Source organism: Eretmochelys imbricata, chromosome 13 (assembly GCF_965152235.1).
Source record: "Eretmochelys imbricata isolate rEreImb1 chromosome 13, rEreImb1.hap1, whole genome shotgun sequence".
Classification (NCBI taxonomy): Eukaryota; Metazoa; Chordata; order Testudines; family Cheloniidae; genus Eretmochelys; species Eretmochelys imbricata.
In genome coordinates this window covers 43,468,008-43,484,729 of record NC_135584.1, presented here as the reverse complement: position 1 = coordinate 43,484,729, position 16,722 = coordinate 43,468,008, and the positions used below count along the sequence as shown (strand labels likewise).

The window sequence follows — 16,722 nt, the reverse complement described above, 5'->3', positions numbered from 1 at the left end:
TTCGGCCAGTGGCTTTTAACCATTTTTTTGCTTCCTTGATGTTGGTGTGTGCGCGCTACATAAGTATTGCTTAACCCAGGAGAGCACAACAGAGAGGGAAATCCATGAATTATAGGGACAGAGCCTTAACTGTCAGAAACGGGACCAGCTGCCCCGGATTTAAATGCAGCTCCAGTGATTTACATCAGCCATTTACACAGCGGAGCTATGGCCAGTTTGCTCCAGCTGGGGAACCGGCCCAGTGACTCTGATGGAACCCAGTTAATCTGCACCAGTGGAGGATCAGGCCCAGGGCACTCAGAAGCAAAACCCTTTCCCTCCCCCACCCACTTGAGCAGGGTAAATGTACCGATTTCCTTCCAGCCTGAAGGCCACCCCTGGAGGCTGAGCGGTGTCAGAGCTTCACCTCGTCCAGCCACTTCACTCTGCAGCTGGGTCCCTGACAATGAGCCTGCCCGCTTTGCTGCTGGTGCTGGCGCCAGGTATTCAAGGCTCTGCTCTGAGCACGGCGCCACGGGTTGGGATTTCCAGGCTTTTCTGAAAGAAAGGCACTCCGATACCATGGGCATGGGAGCCCGTGGGTAGACAGACGGACAGTGCAGAGGGGAGGATGCACAGATGGTGCAGAGTGAGAGAGAGACAGATGGAGTCGGGAAAGACAGCACAGAGGGAAGGTGGATGGAAGGACAGAAGGACAGTGCAGAGGGAAAGATGGGCAGATGGACAGGCAGCGCAGTGGGAGGGAAGGGTGGACGGACGGACAGACAGCAAGAGGGAAGGGTAGATGGATGGATAGGCAGACAGCGCAGAGGGAAGGTGGATGGATGGACAGACGGACAGTGGAAGGATAGGCAGATGGACAGGCAGAAGGGTGGATTTTCGTTTGCTTGTTTTCTCCCTTGTCTAGACAGAGGTGCATGTATTTTTCTGTCATTGCTGAGCAAGAAAACCTGAACTAAAACCAACCTCCTCCCCCCCAGGTACTTTGGCCCAATACACGGTGACCCAGGACCGGTCCCAGGCCCCTGCCCATGAAGGAGAACCCATCCAGCTCAACTGCTCCTACACGGGCACCGAGTACAGCGTGCATTGGTACCGCCAGCCCCAGGGGGGCCAGCCGCGGTTCGTGGCCTCCCTGTCCTCTAGCCGCAGAGACACTAGAGAGAATTTCACCATGAACCTGGACACTAAAACCAAAAGCAGCTTCTTGTACCTGAACAGCAGCTGCCTGGAAGACGCCGCGGTGTATCTGTGCGCGCTGGAGCACCGTGCGAGATGAACACAGGCAGCCCGTCACAAAACCCTGGGTGGGGCAGGCCACAAGGACCGAAGAGAGGAGATAAGAGGAAGTTAGAATAGAACAGAGGATATGCGCACAGAAGAGAGGAAAGGGAAGTAGAACAGAGTAGGTGAGAGGCAATAAGAACAGAATGGAACAGAACAGAATACATTGGAATGGACCAGAACAGAAGCTATGTGAACAGAATAAAGGGGAGAGAAGTCAGTAATTTAAGGAAGAACCTTGAAGAAACACCTGGAAAATTATAGACAGTCACATTTTCACCTTTTCGCCTTCCCCAGTTGCCTGGATCGGGTGGTTTTATATCACAAATAGCTTCCTTGCCCCACAACACTAGCAGATGGGGAAGCATTCTCTGGGGAGACAATCTGGTAACTTAGTAATTCCAATGTGATTTTCCCTGTTGTTCAGGTCAGACAGTTTCAGACCGGAAACATGCACACAGACATCCTCACACAGAGTCACACACAGGACACACTTACACAAGTAGTCTCTCTCTCTCTGTCTCACACACACACTTACACAGACATACACACTCACATAAGGATTCTCACATACCACACACACTCTCTCCCTCCCTCCTAGACTCACACACACACATAGACAGATTCTAACACACAGCCAGAAACCTACACACTGAAATCACACACACAGGCACACTCTCTGACATCTATCCCCCCTTCACACACACTCAGAAATATAGATATCTATGCCTACCTCCGTCACACACACACACCCACATTTCTTCTCAGAGGCAAAGAGATCCATGCACGATCCTAGATGATAATATCCTCGATTGGACCAACTTCTGTTGGGGAGACAAGTTTTCCAGCTACACAGAGCTCTTCCTCTGCTGGGAAGCCTGTCAACGAGCAGATGTTGGTCCAATAAAAGATATGACCTCACCCACCTTATCCCTGCAATAGCGTGGGCCTCACAGAGCTACAACAACACGGCACACTCCTAGATAAACAGACTGGCCCCCAGAATGCAGCCCACACCCAGAGAATGTCCTGTGTCAGACTCAGATCTCTAGGCAAAGGGACCCAGTCCTGCCCTTCATTGCAAGGTCTGACAGACACCACAGCACCCATGAACTTCCTTCTGCTCATTGCACTGCTGCGAGGTATTACACCCTTTCGTTCTCTGTGCTTTGTTATTCTCTCTCTCACACACACTAACATACCTTCCCTCTCACACTCATGCAGGATTTAAGAGCTTGGCGTCACTTGGTATTTTATTACTGCGTTTAAGCCAATCCTGTCTCTTTGTAGTCAGCTCTACTGAGCACAACAGAGACACCTGTAGTTTGTAAAACTCCGTCTGTCTCCTGGTGGCTCATCTCTAGCCCTCCACTGTAAGGGGACTTCCAACCAAACACCCGCCCCTCCCTGGGCCTGAGCTCCTTTGGCCTCCCTCGCCCCGTTTTCCCCACAGGGGCCCGCAGCCCATACGCCGTCACTCAGGACAAATCCGCTGTCTCCAGCGAGGGACAGTCCGCACAGCTCAGCTGCAGTTACCGGCGGGGAGAGCGGAGCATCCCTTGCTGCCAGCAGGTCCCGGGCGGTTCCCTGCGGTTCGTGATATTAAGGATCACAGGTGGCTGGGAACAGGGAGATTCCTTCACCAGGTCCTTGGAAACCACCAACCGGTGCAGCTCGCTCAGCTTCCCCAGCAGCCAGCCTGAGCCCTCAGCTGTGTACTAGTGTGCTTTGTACGAGTGTGCTTTGAGGACAAAATCCACAGCAGCCTGTCAGGGAGGTGGGTATGTGCGTGCATAGACTTGTAGAGCCCTTGGGCCTGTGTGGGAAATGATTTTACTCTCAGCCCTCACATACCAGGGAGATGAATGTCAGCATAGACAGATATTGCAGCAAGAGGGAGGGCTGGACAAAGCAGCGGGCAGGGTGGCTAAATGGATGCCTAGACCGATTTGCAGCAGGAAATCTAGATAGCTATTCCAGCCACAAGTCTCACAACATCCAGTCACAACTCCGCCCACTCACAACACCCACTTGCTCAGAGCAGTTCTACAAAGTGACTTCCTGGGACTCATTTCCTGGCTGTCTTAGGCTACCCCGTAATTGCTGAAGGCACCAAAGAGGCTCCTACTTCAGGAGGAGGAGCTGGTAAATTTGCCCCAGGGGGAGAAGTAAATCTACCTGTGGGGGGGCGGAACCTTCTGTACTGAACGGGGAACACCCGGCTATAAAGCTCCTTTGCTGAGGGACAATGGAGAGACCCTGGCTGCTGTTCCCACGGCTGCTGCTACTGCTGGTGAACATTCCCTGTAAGTCTGGGGGCAGGAAACGCTACAGATGATGCTGAACGTGATGGTGGATTTAAGAGACAAGAACTAATTCTCTGACTCTCCCTTCGCTTTGCTAGCCACGCACCATTCTCTGTACTGGAGTGGATGGGGATACAGGACTCCTGGGTTCAGTTCCCAGCTCTGGCCTGCTGGAGTTCCTTCCCTTTTCTGTGCCTCAGTTTCCCCTCCCACCCTTTGCTTGGCTATTTAATCTGTAAACTCTTTGGGGCAAGGGCTGTCTCTTATTATTGTGCCTTTGTGAATCTCGCAGCAAGCAATAATCTACGGCTAACCCCCTAACCCTAACCCTAGATGAGAGCAATCTAGGAATACAGCAATCTAGGAAAAGAGCAGTTGTGGGCCAGATTCAAAGCCCCTGGAAATGAAGAGAAACTCCACCGGGCTTTGCATCTGGCCAGTGTGTGAACTGGGCAGAGGTGCCCTGTCATCTATGGGGTGTGTCTTTTGCCTTCTGCCCGCAGGGGGGAGCTGCCAGGCCGAGGTGCAACAGAACCTGTCTGCGGTCACTCGGGAAGGGCAGAACAGCAGCATCTCTTGCCACTACACGACGAGCAATTTCTGGAATTTGCGGTGGTTCAGGCAGCTTCCCGGAGGCCAGCCTGTCTCCCTGCTGATTCTGGTGTCCGATGGGAAACAAACCAAGGAGCCCAACCTCACGGCGGAGCTCGACAAGGGGAAGCAGCTGAGCTCCCTGCACATCAGAGAATCACAGTTGGGAGATGCAGCCACCTACTTCTGCGCCGTGGAGACACAGTGACACAGGAGAACTGGCAGCCTGTGCAAAAACTCCCCAGCTGGAGGGTAGCTGTCAGGCTGGCTGGCGGTACAACACCACCACCTGCTTCTTACACAGTGCATCTGTGAGCGTGCGTCACCTTCCTTAACACGGTCAGCCCCCCACCTCCCTGGTGAGGCAGGGCTGTGCAAGGATCCCCTTCGCACAGGTCGGGAGCTGAGACAGAGAGGCTGAGGAGGGAATGCACTTGGGGAATACCTCCTAGGGAAAGACCCCCAAGGGAGCAGCTCTCAACCTTTCCAGACTAGTGTTCCCCTTTCCAAGGGTCTGGTTTGTCTTGTGTACCCCGAAGTTTCACCTCATTTAAATATTACTTGTTTACAAAATCAGACCTAAAAATACAGACTTGCCCCGGCCACACTGTTATTGAACAATTGTTGACTTTTTCCTGTGTACCAAATAATTATAAAATAAATCAACTGAAATATAACGACTCTACTTACATTTCAGTGCATAGTATATAGAGCAGTATAAACGAGTCATTGTCTGTATGAAATGTTAGTTTGTACTGACTTCGCCAGTGCTTTTTCTGTAGCCTGTTGTAAAACTAGGCAAATCTCTAGATGAGTCGATGCACCCCCTGGAAGATCTCTGTGTACCTCCTGGGGTACATGTACCCCTGGTTGAGAACCACTGACCTAAGGAGCCTGGAGGTTTGGCGGGAGGAAGGAAATTAAAAGTTAAAATATAAAAACAAATGAACAGGGAGAAAAGAAAGGGAAAAGAAAAAAGTGTTGGGTGGGTTTATAGATACATCGACAGGGAGAGGGACAGACAGCCAGGCATAAGAAACACAAATGGAGATACACAAGATACATCAGGGGCACAAAATAGCCCCCTTCCTTGGGGGAGCATGAGACACTGAGGATTAAACCGAGGCTGATCTCCGGTTGCCACAGGCTGCGCCCTACAGCACAAGGCTGAGACAGCGGCAGAGTGTTTGTGCAGAACTGGCTCTGCCCATTCCCATGAAGCCCAGCTCTGGGGATCCCCCCTTTGCCCAGGGGGAGGCAAGTCAGAGTGTTAAACCCAGGGGAAAGGGAACTATTTAACACAGACACAAAACATAGAATCATAGAACCATAGAATATCAGGGTTGGAAGGGACCTCAGGAGGTCATCTAGTCCAATGCCCTGCTCAAAAGCAGGACCCATACCCAATTAAATCATCCCAGCCAGGGCTTTGTCAAGCCTGACCTAAAAAACTTCTAAGGAAGGAGATTCCACCACCTCCCTAGGCAACGCATTCCAGTGTTTCACCACCCTCCTAGTGAAAAAGGTTTTCCTAATATCCAACCTAAACCTCCCCCACTGCAACCTGAGACCATTACTCCTTATCCTGTCCTCTTCCACCACTGAGAATAGTCTAGAACCATCCTCTCTGGAACTACCTCTCAGGTAGTTGAAAGCAGCTATCAAATCCCCCCTCATCCTTCTCTTCTGCAGACTAAACAATCCCAGTTCCCTCAGCCTTTCCTCATAAGTCATGTGTTCCAGACCCCTAATCATTTTTGCTGCCCTTCGCTGGACTCTTTCCAATTTATCCTTCTTGTAGTGTGGGGCCCAAAACTGGACACAGTACTCCAGATGAGGCCTCACCAATGTCGAATAGAGGGGAACGATCACATCCCTCGATCTGCTCGCTATGCCCCTACTTATACATCCCAAAATGCCATTGGCCTTCTTGGCAACAAGGGCACACTGCTGGCTCATATCCAGCTTCTCGTCCACTGTCACCGCTAGGTCCTTTTCCGCAGAACTGCTGCCTAGCCATTCGGTCCCTAGTCTGTAGCTGTGCATTGGGTTCTTCCGTCCTAAGTGCAGGACCCTGCACTTATCTTTATTGAACCTCATCAGATTTCTTTTGGCCCAATCCTCCAATTTGTCGAGGTCCCTCTGTATCCTATCCCTGCCCTCCAGCGTATCTACCACTCCTCCCAATTTAGTATCATCCGCAAATTTGCTGAGAGTGCAATCCACACCATCCTCCAGATCATTTATGAAGATATTGAACAAAACCGGCCCCAGGACCGACCCCTGGGGCACTCCACTTGACACCGGCTGCCAACTAGACATGGAGCCATTGATCACTACCCGTTGAGCCCGACAATCTAGTCAACTTTATACCCACCTTATAGTGCATTCATCCAGCCCATACTTCCTTAACTTGCTGACAAGAATACTGTGGGAGACCGTGTCAAAAGCTTTGCTAAAGTCAAGATACAATACATCCACTGCTTTCCCTTCATCCTCAGAACCAGTAATCTCATCATAGAAGGCAATTAGATTAGTCAGGCATGACCTTCCCTTGGTGAATCCATGCTGGCTGTTCCTGATCACTTTCCTCTCATGCAAGTGCTTCAGGATTGATTCTTTGAGGACCTGCTCCATGATTTTTCTGGGGACTGAAGTGAGGCTTACTGGCCTGCAGTTCCTAGGATCCTCCTTCTTCCCTTTTTTAAAGATGGGCACTACATTAGCCTTTTTCCAGTCATCCAGGACTTCCCCCATTCGCCACGAGTTTTCAAAGATAATGGCCAATGGCTCTGCAATCACAGCTGCCAGTTCCTTTAGCACTCTTGGATGCAACTCATCCGGCCCCATGGACTTGTGCACGTCCAGTTTTTCTAAATAGTCCCTAACCACCTCTTTCTCCACAGAGGGCTGGTCATCTATTCCCCATGTTGTGATGCCCAGCACAGCAGTCTGGGAGCTGATCTTGTTTGTGAAGACAGAGGCAAAAAAAGCATTGAGTACATTAGCTTTTTCCACATCCTCTGTCACTAGGTTGCCTCCCTCATTCATTAAGGGGCCCACACTTTCCTTGGCTTTCTTCTTGTTGCCAACATACCTGAGGAAACCCTTCTTGTTACTCTTAACATCTCTCGCTAGCTGCAGCTCCAGGTGCGATTTGGCCCTCCTAATTTCATTCCTACATGCCCAAGCAATATTTTTATACTCTTCCCTGGTCATATGTCCAACCTTCCACTTCTTGTAAGCTTCTTTTTTATGTTTAAGATCTGCTAGGATTTCACCGTTAAGCCAAGCTGGTAGCCTGCCATACTTACTATTCTTTCGACACATCGGGATGGTTTGTCCCTGTAACCTCAACAGGGATTCCTTGAAATACAGCCAGCTCTCCTGGACTCCTTTCCCCTTCATGTTAGTCCCCCAGGGGATCCTGCCCATCCGTTCCCTGAGGGAGTTGAAGTCTGCTTTCCTGAAGTCCAGGGTCCGTATCCTGCTGCTTACCTTTCTTCCCTGTGTCAGGATCCTGAACTCAACCAACTCATGGTCACTGCCTCCCAGATTCCCATCCACTTTTGCTTCCCCCACTAATTCTTCCCGGTTTGTGAGCAGAAGGTCAAGAAAAGCTCCCCCCCTAGTTGGCTCCTCTAGCACTTGCACCAGGAAATTGTCCCCTACGCTTTCCAAAAACTTCCTGGATTGTCTATGCACCGCTGTATTGCTCTCCCAGCAGATATCAGGAAAATTAAAGTCACCCATGAGAACCAGGGCATGCGATCTAGTAGCTTCCGCGAGCTGCTGGAAGAAAGACTCATCCACCTCATAGGTCCGGTGGTCTATAGCAGACTCCCACCACTACATCACTCCTGTTGCTCACACTTCTAAACTTAATCCAGAGACACTCAGGTTTTTCTGCAGTATCATAGCGGGGCTCTGAGCAGTCATACTGCTCCCTTACATACAGCGCTACTCCCCCACCTCCTCTGCCCTGCCTGTCCTTCCTGAACAGTTTATAACCAACCATGACAGTGCTCCAGTCATGTGAGTTATCCCACCAAGTCCCTGTTATTCCAATCACGTCATAATTCCTTGACATCACCAGGACCTCCAGTTCTCCCTGCTTGTTTCCAAGGCTTTGTGCATTCGTATATAAGCACATACTAACAGTGACAACGACAGGGGGATTCACTTCAATATGTGTGTTTCTTGCCAGGAGGGGGAAGCATTTGTAACGAAGAGGAAGGAGATTGAGATTAATCAAAAAGAACAGGAGTACTTGTGGCACCTTAGAGACTAACCAATTTATTTGAGCATAAGCTTTCCTGAGCTACAGCTCACTTCATCGGATGCATACTGTGGAAAGTGTAGAAGATCTTTTTATACACTCAAAGCATGAAAAAATACCTCCTCCCACCCCACTCTCCTGCTGGTAATAGCTTATCTAAAGTGGTGCTGGAAATGGTCCAACTTGATTATCATACACATTGTAAGGAGAGTGATCACTTTAGATAAGCTATTACCAGCAGGAGAGTGGGGTGGGGGGGAGAGAAAACTTTTTGTAGTGGTAAACACCCATTTTTTCATGCTTTGTGCGTATAAAAAGATCTTCTATACTTTCCACAGTATGCATCCGATGAAGTGAGCTGTAGCTCGTGAAAGCTTATGCTCAAATAAATTGGTTAGTCTCTAAGGTGCCACAAGTCCTCCTTTTCTTTTTGTGACTACAGGCTAACACGGCTGTTACTCTGAAACCTGAGGTTAATCAAGTTGCACCCGTCTCTTGTCTCTTTGCCCGGCAGAGAGCAGCTTTTCCCCTAAGACACCAGAGGCAAAGGGAAGGAGGACTTGTGGCACCTTAAAGGGTAACGAATTTATTTGAGCTTAAGCTTTCGTGAGCTACAGCTTACGCTCAAATAAATTTGTTAGTTTCTAAGGCGCCACAAGTCCTCCTTTTCTTTTTGCAGCGACAGACTGACATGGCTGCTACTCTGAAACAGAGGCAAAGGGTTACGCCAGGGCATGGTTCTATTTTAGTGAGACTAAGGGCTTGTCCCTGATTGTCTGGGCTCACAGTGTGAGAATAAAGTGTGTGATTCCTCCAGCAAAGAGGGCTGCAGACAGATTTTGCATTACTGTCCTGGAGGCAGGGAAAAAGCTCCATCCCCTGGCCTCAGTGCGCTGAGGGGTAACCTGGAGCAGCAATGGAAAGGCAGCTGGCATCCTTGTCAGTGATACTGTCCATTCAGTTCTAGGGGGAGTTTGTCTGTCTAGACTGTGAGCTCATCATGGCATGGGCTTTTCCACACTGTGTCTGTGCAGTGCCCGGCGAAACAGGGCCCAGATCTCAGTTCCTGGGGGTCTCTGCAGCATCCAGCACAATGCCTCACCCCCCAGCTCAGTTCAGTTCCATTGTATGTTTGTGGAGATTTTGTCTATTGAGCTCTGGGGGACAGGAATTGTCTTGTATTCTGTGTCTCTACAGCGCCTGGCACAAGGGGCTCTGATCTCAGCTGGGTCTCCAGGTGCTATAATAATAATTCATAGAGTTTAATGCCAGTAAGGACCTAGCCTGTTCTCCTGGGCAATGAACAGGCCATGGAGTTGCACTGAGTTACTCCAGTACTGAGATAATTATAATGTGGGGATGAGGAAGGTCTGGTGCTTTAGCCACTAGACTGGGCTCAGGAGACGTGAACTCATTTCCCGGCTCTGCCACAGACTCTGTGGTCTTAGGCAAGTGACTTAGGCTTGGATTTTGGAAGGAGGCCAACAGCGTCAGGCGCCTGAATCCCTTTGAAACTGCAATATGCCTTGAGTGCCTGGCTCCTTTGGAAACCCCCTCCCCTGTCTCTCGGTGCCTCCGTTCCCCAGAGCAGTTCTAGTCCCTGATGACCCAAGAGGCCTCTGCATTCTCCAGGAGATGCTGGGCTGATATCACAAGAACGGAGCAGGCACTCAGCTGGTGCTTATCAGGGGAGGTTTGCTGACTTTGATGGAGCCACACAGATTTACACCAAGGCCCAGAATATTAAGAGATTCTGATTTATTTTGGCTGATGAAGAACAGCGATAAGGAGCAACTGCTGGGGAAGATGAGGGGGTGATGAGAACCGAACAAGCTCATCTGTTGCTTCTCCATTTGCCTTTGTCTACAGGGGTGAGCTGCCAAATTAAAGTGGATCAGAGTCCTCCATCTCTGACCAGATCTGAAGGGGAGATCTCCACTCTGACCTGCAGCTACTCGGGCACAGTGTCCTGCGTACAGTGGTACAGACAGTTGCCTGGGGAAAGTCCTGCCTTGCTGCTGAGCCTGTATGAGGATGGGAACGTTACCCAGGGACCAGATTTCATAGCTGAGGTCTTGGAAAGGGAGAGACAGAGCCATGTCACATCGACGGTTCTCAGCTCGCCGACTCAGCTGGCTATTTCTGTGCTGTGGAGACCCAGTGAAACAAAGTGGCCATCCTCCTGTACAAAGACTTTAACTGCTGGGGGCAGTGTTGCGTCTTGAAAGAAGTGCATTGGAGAGGAAGTTAATTGCATAGGTCTCTGCAGTGAGTTTGTGTTTTGTCTGGGAGGGATGGGCCTTGCTGTTGATAGGGCGAGAGGGGACATGTCTTGCCTCTCAAGCAGGAGAAATGCAAGTAGATTTAAAAAGCTCCAGGAGAGGACGGAGAAGCCTGCAGGTGATAAATACATGAGGGGCCAGGAACCCTTCTAGGACATGGGTCACAGAAATGAGAGGGAGCACAAAGAAGAGGTGTCCTGGGGCCTTACTAGTGATCCTGGTCGTTCATCTTTACTGTAAGTCCTGCCGCTTTTTAAACCCTTTGATTATAACAGGAGCCAAGATTCTCAGAAGTGATGAGTGATTCTGGGTGCCTCTGTTTCATAGATTTTAAGGCAGAAGGGAATACTGTGATCATTTAGTCTGACTCCCTGCACCCCAGACAATGTCACCAGTGATTCCCGCATTGGGCCCATGCTCTGTGTGGATCTGGAGAAAGACATCCAGTCTTGATTTAAAGACTCCTAGCTGGAGAATCTACCCACTTCCTTAAGAAAGTTGCTCCGATGGCTAATCACCATTACAGAGCTGGCACCTTATCTCTAGCCTGAATTTCTCTAGCTTCAGCTCCTGCCATTGGGTCTTACATGCCTTTGTCCAGTAGATTAAAGAGCCATCTACTCATAAATCTCCTTCCCAGATAGATGCAGAGAGACTGGGACAAAGTTACCTTTTAAGAATTATTACAAGAATGGCTTAAATCATTCTTGTAATCACAAACTAGAGCATTGCCCTATAACTGATGTTCCTGAGCTCAACATTCAAAAACCAGTTGGAGAACACTTCAGTCTCCCTGGTCACTCAATAACAGATTTAAAAGTGGCAAAGCGTCCTGTGGCACCTTATAGCCTAACAGACGTATTGGAGCATAAGCTTTTGTGGGTGAATATCCACTTCTTTAGATGCCACCCAGGTGCCACTGGACTCTTTGCTGCTTTTACAGATCCAGACTAACATGGCTACCCCTCTGATACTTGAGATTTAAAAGTGGCAGTTCTTCAACAAAAAAAGAAAAAAAAAAAAACCTTCAAAAACAGACTCCAATGAGAAACTGCAGAACTGGAATTAATTTGCAAACTGGACACCATCAAATTAGGCTTGAATAGAGACTGGGAATGGATGGATCACTACAGAAACTAAATCAATTTTTTAGTCTCTAAGGTGCCACAAGTACTCCCTGTTGTTTTTACAAAAGCTAATTTCGCCTTGATAAATACTCACACCTTCTTGTCAACTGTTTGAAATGAGCCACCTTGTTTATACTGGCCTCGTTAACACTATAAAAGTGATTTCCACTCCTTCTTGTCAACTGTTGAGAATTGCCTAATTCCAACTTAAATTGAATCGGCTCATTAGCACTGACCCCCCACTTGGTAAGGCAACTCTCATCTTTTCATATGCTGTGTATTTATAACTCCCTACTGTAGGGTGCACTCCACGCATCTGATGAAGTGGGTTTTAGCCCATGAAAGCGTATGCCCAAATAAATTTGTAAGTGTCTAAAGTGCTACAAGGACTCCTTGTTTTTGTATTACCCTAGTGCCAGGGAGCCCGAGTCATGAACAAGGAGCCCATTGAGCAAGGCGCTGCCCAAACACGGGACAAGAGATTCCCTGTCCCAAAGACCTTACAGGCTAATTAGCCTAGGCTACAGATCACACTGAATTCCATGCACACGTCATTCTTGGGATCAGAGTCTTAAAGTCATCTCAAATCATTCCTGTAGCTCTTTTCTGGCTGGCTGGGGACACTGCCTCTGGTAATTAGACTCTTTACCGTGTCTTATGCTGGGCACCCAAGAATCACGAGTTACTTTTGTGAATCTTAACCCAGGGGAGGTGATGACTGCCAGAACAATGTGAAAATGATGCATTCTTCTGTTCTCCTGGGATTTAGGGATGATGGAGGGACCTGATTAATTGATTATTCTGTTTATAAATCTAAATTCCCTTTCCCATTAGGTGTAAGTTGCCAGGTTAATGTGGCACAGAGCCCGCTGTCATAAAATCATTGAATATCAGAATTGGAAGGGACCTCAGGAAGTTATCTAGTCCAACCCCCTGCTCAAAGCAGGACCAATCCCCAACTAAATCATCCCAGCCAGAGCTCTGTCAAGCCAGGCCTTAAAAACCTCTAAGGAAGGAGATTCCACCACCTCCCTAGGTAACCTATTCCAGTGATTCCCCACACTCCTAGTGAAAAAGTTTTTCCTAATATCCAACCTAAACCTCCCCCACTGCAATTTGAGACCATTACTCCTTGTTCTGTCCTCTTCCACCACTGAGAATAGTCTAGAACCATCCTCTTTGGAACCCCCTTTCAGGTAGTTGAAAGCAGCTATCAAATCTCCCCTCATTCTTCTCTTCTGCAGACTAAACATCCCCAGTTCCCTCAGCCTCTCCTCATAACTCATGTGTTCCAGTCCCTTAATCATTTTTAAGAGTGGCAGCCTGTCAAGGTTCCTTCCCCACTCTGAACTCTAGGGTACAGATGTGGGGACCTGCATGAAAACCTCCTAAGCTTACTTTTCCCAGCTTAGGTTAAAACTTCCCCAAGGTACAAACTATTTTACCCTTTGCCCTTGGACTTCCACTGCCACCACCAAACTTTATCTGGGTTCCTGAAAAAACGTAGTTTGGAAACGTCTTTCCCCCCAAATTCTCCCAACCCTTGCACCCCACTTCCTGGGGAAGGTTTGGTAAAAATCCTCACCAATTTGCATAGGTGACCACAGACCCAAACCCTTGGATCTTAGAACAATGAAAAAGCATTCAGTGTCCTTACAAGAAGACTTTTAATAGAAGTAAAAAAAGAATCACTTCTGTAAAATCAGGATGGCTGCCTAGGGGATTTGAACACCCAGTTCTGGTAGAGGTCAATGGGAGTTGGGCACCTGACTCCCCTTTGAAAAGAACTAAATATTTCTGCACCCGCTTATGCACTTGGCCACAAGGGGGCAGCCCTCACAAGGTAAAGGGCCCTGAGCGAAGGAGTTCTCCGCAGGGACGCACGGCTGTGATGGGAGAGAAGGGGCTGGTCGCTGATTGGCTGGGCACACGACGGGGGAGAAGGACGTGTCCGATCCCTACAGCAGAGGAGACCCCAACACACCTGCCAGCCCCAAGGAGAACTCAGCAGCGTCCCCGCGCCCAGGGGTGTCAGTGAGCGCAGGGATGGGGAGGTTGCGGGGGCTGTCCTGGGTGATCCAGCTAATGCACCTGTGGGGTAAGGGCTGGGGAGACAGAACCGCTGGTCACTAGCAGGGAGCTGGGGCTGTATTTTATTGACTGTGTGGTGGGGAAGAAGGGAGTGAAATGGAGAGATCGGTCAGTCTATCCACCCACAGCCTAAAAAGAAAAGGAGTCCTTGTGGCACCTTAGAGACTAACAAATTTATTTGAGCATAAGCTTTCCTGAGCTACAGCTCACTTCATCGGATGCATTCAGTGCATCCTGTCTTTCTTCCCACCCTGTCCTGCGATTGCCGGGGGCAGGTGGCTCAGGGCAGCGTCTGACTTGGTTCCCCCTTGTCTCCGTTATTCCCAGTGGCCAGCGAGCAGCTCTCTGTGGAGCAGAGCCCGGAGTGGCTGGATGTCTCTGAGGGGCAGAATGGCACCGTGACCTGCACTTACTCGGAAACCATCAACAGTTTACACTGGTACCGTCAGGCTCCCGGGGAGCGGCCCCTTTTCCTGCTGATGCTGTTCGGCAAGGGGAACCAGACACAAGAACCGAATTTCACTGCGGATCACGATCCGGGGCAGAAGCGGAGCTCCCTGCACATCCGCGGCTGCCGGCTGGGGGACACCGCCCGCTACCTCTGCGCCGTGGAGACACAGTGACACAGGGGGCAGGCGTAGCCTGTACAGTAACTGTGGGTGTGATCCGGGAGGGGGCTGCGGGGCGCTGGGGGCGCGCCGGGCGGCGTGGGACTAGCCTCATAGAGCTGGGGGAAAGGATTTACAGCTCTGGGGAGGGGGAGGTTGGTCTGGTGGTTAAGGGATGGGGTAGGTCTCCTGAACCCAGGGGTCAGTTTCTCGCTCTGTATCCCCCATTCCCAGCTCTCGGGCTATAGATGTATCTATCCCTCCACCCACGGGATTTTCTTTCTATCCGCCTGGACATCTTTCAATACAATCTTTCTTAACTCTGCGTGACCTTGGGCAAGCTACTGAGACGAGCTTTCCCCAGGGAGCTTAAGGAAGTCGGGTTCCCCCAGCCCACTACGAAATGGACCTCTTAGTTCAAATTTATACGGTGGTGGCTGATAAAGCCACGGCCAGGCTCAGTCTCACTGTACAGACAAGGTAGCGGAGGAAGACAGTGGCAGAGCAAGGAAAAGAGGAAGTGATTTTCAGAACATCTTATGAGAATTAGGTGCCCAAATAATATGATATCTAGGTGCCTAACTCCCTTAGGATCGTTTGAGAACTGTGAAGCAAGTGATATATTTCCACTGGGATCTGCACTCAATTCCTTTGTGAGGGGAAATCACCCAACTGAAAGGATTTTCTGTCACGCTGGGGGAGGGTCCAAGAGGATGCTCTACTGCGACCTGAGGTACGGATTTGGCCACTAGGGGTCAGCGTTTAGCAGTGTAACCAACGCACTAAGGTTGCGCACAGGGACGCACGGCTGCGACGGGAGAGAAGGGGCTGGTCGCTGATTGGCTGGGCACACGAGGGGGGAGAAGGACGTGTCCGATCCCTACAGCACAGGAGACCCCAACACATGTGCCAGCCCCAGGGAGAACCCAGCAGCCTCTCCGCGCCCTGGGGTGTCAGTGAGCGCAGGGATGGGGAGGCCGCGGGGCCTGTCCTGGGTGATCCAGCTAATGCACCTGTGGGGTAAGGGCTGGGGAGACAGAACCCCTGGTTACTAGCAGGGAGCTGGGGCTGGATTTCATTGACTGTGTGGTGGGGAAGAAGGGAGTGAAATGGAGAGATCGGTCAGTCTGTCCCCCCGCAGCCTGTCTCTCTTCCCACCCCACCCCGCGGTTCCCGGGGGTAGGTGGCTCGTGGCAGCTTCTGACTTGCTTCCCCCTTGTCTCCGTTATTCCCAGTGGCCAGCGGGCAGCTCTCTGTGGAGCAGAGCCCGGAATGGCTGGATGTCTCTGAGGGGCAGAATGGCACCGTGACCTGCACTTACTCTAGCGCTATCCAAAGTTTACACTGGTACCGGCAGGCTCCCGGGGAGCGGCCCCTTTTCCTGCTGATGCTGTTCGGCAAGGGGAACCAGACACAAGAACCGAATTTCACTGCGGATCACGATCCGGGGCAGAAGCGGAGCTCCCTGCACATCCGCGGCTGCCGGCTGGGGGACACCGCCCGCTACCTCTGCGCCGTGGAGACACAGTGACACAGGGGGCAGGCGTAGCCTGTACAGTAACTGTGGGTGTGACCCGGGAGGGGGCTGCGGGGCGCTGGGGGCGCGCCGGGCGGTGTGGGACAGAGGCCCGTGGGCAGACGGGGACAGGAGTTTATAGCCCTGCTGAGGGGGAGGCTCCCTAGTTAGGGCGGTGGGGGGGGGGGGGGGGGGGAACGAGGAAACGTGGTTTCGGCTCCCAGCTCTACCGGAGGCGCTTTGACCTTGGCCATGAAGGCAGCATTTCCCCAGGAGCCCCAGGGAGCGGTCGATGCTTCTATGCCCGAGGCCTCACCACTCGTTTCCGGGGTCTGGCGTGGCAGGGGACTTTGCCTGGCTACTTCGTTGGCTGCCGGGTCCATTCCCGGCTGTGTTTTCTCTGGGCTCCAGGCTCCAGCCAAGTCATTCAGCAGTTCACTCCCCTTTCTGGGCTAACAAATGGGGCAAATTAACGTCCTCAGCAACTGTCCAAACAGCTTTTCTGCCCCTGCCTCCTCTGGGCCCACTGAAGTCCTCTGCTTCTTGGCCCTGCTTCCTCTTCTCTCTCTTCTTGCCCAGCATAATGCCCTGCCGCTTCCCTTCCCCAGGGACTCCAGCAGTTAAGCTCCAAGGAACTC

At 50.8% G+C, this 16,722-nt stretch overlaps 1 pseudogene and 2 gene segments (V, D, J or C); all 3 read left to right on the top strand.

Moving 5' to 3' along the window:
* Positions 1–3,532: 3,532 nt before the first annotated feature.
* LOC144273309 (T cell receptor alpha variable 21-like) lies at positions 3,533–4,389 on the top strand. The segment is given in 2 exon segments: positions 3,533–3,590; positions 4,094–4,389. Coding segments are annotated over 2 exon segments (354 nt in total).
* A 9,526-nt stretch (positions 4,390–13,915) lies between these two features.
* LOC144273308 (T cell receptor alpha variable 27-like) lies at positions 13,916–14,583 on the top strand. The segment is given in 2 exon segments: positions 13,916–13,967; positions 14,288–14,583. Coding segments are annotated over 2 exon segments (348 nt in total).
* Positions 14,584–15,536: 953 nt separating this feature from the next.
* LOC144273307 (T cell receptor alpha variable 27 pseudogene) lies at positions 15,537–16,099 on the top strand (annotated as a pseudogene).
* Positions 16,100–16,722: the final 623 nt, after the last annotated feature.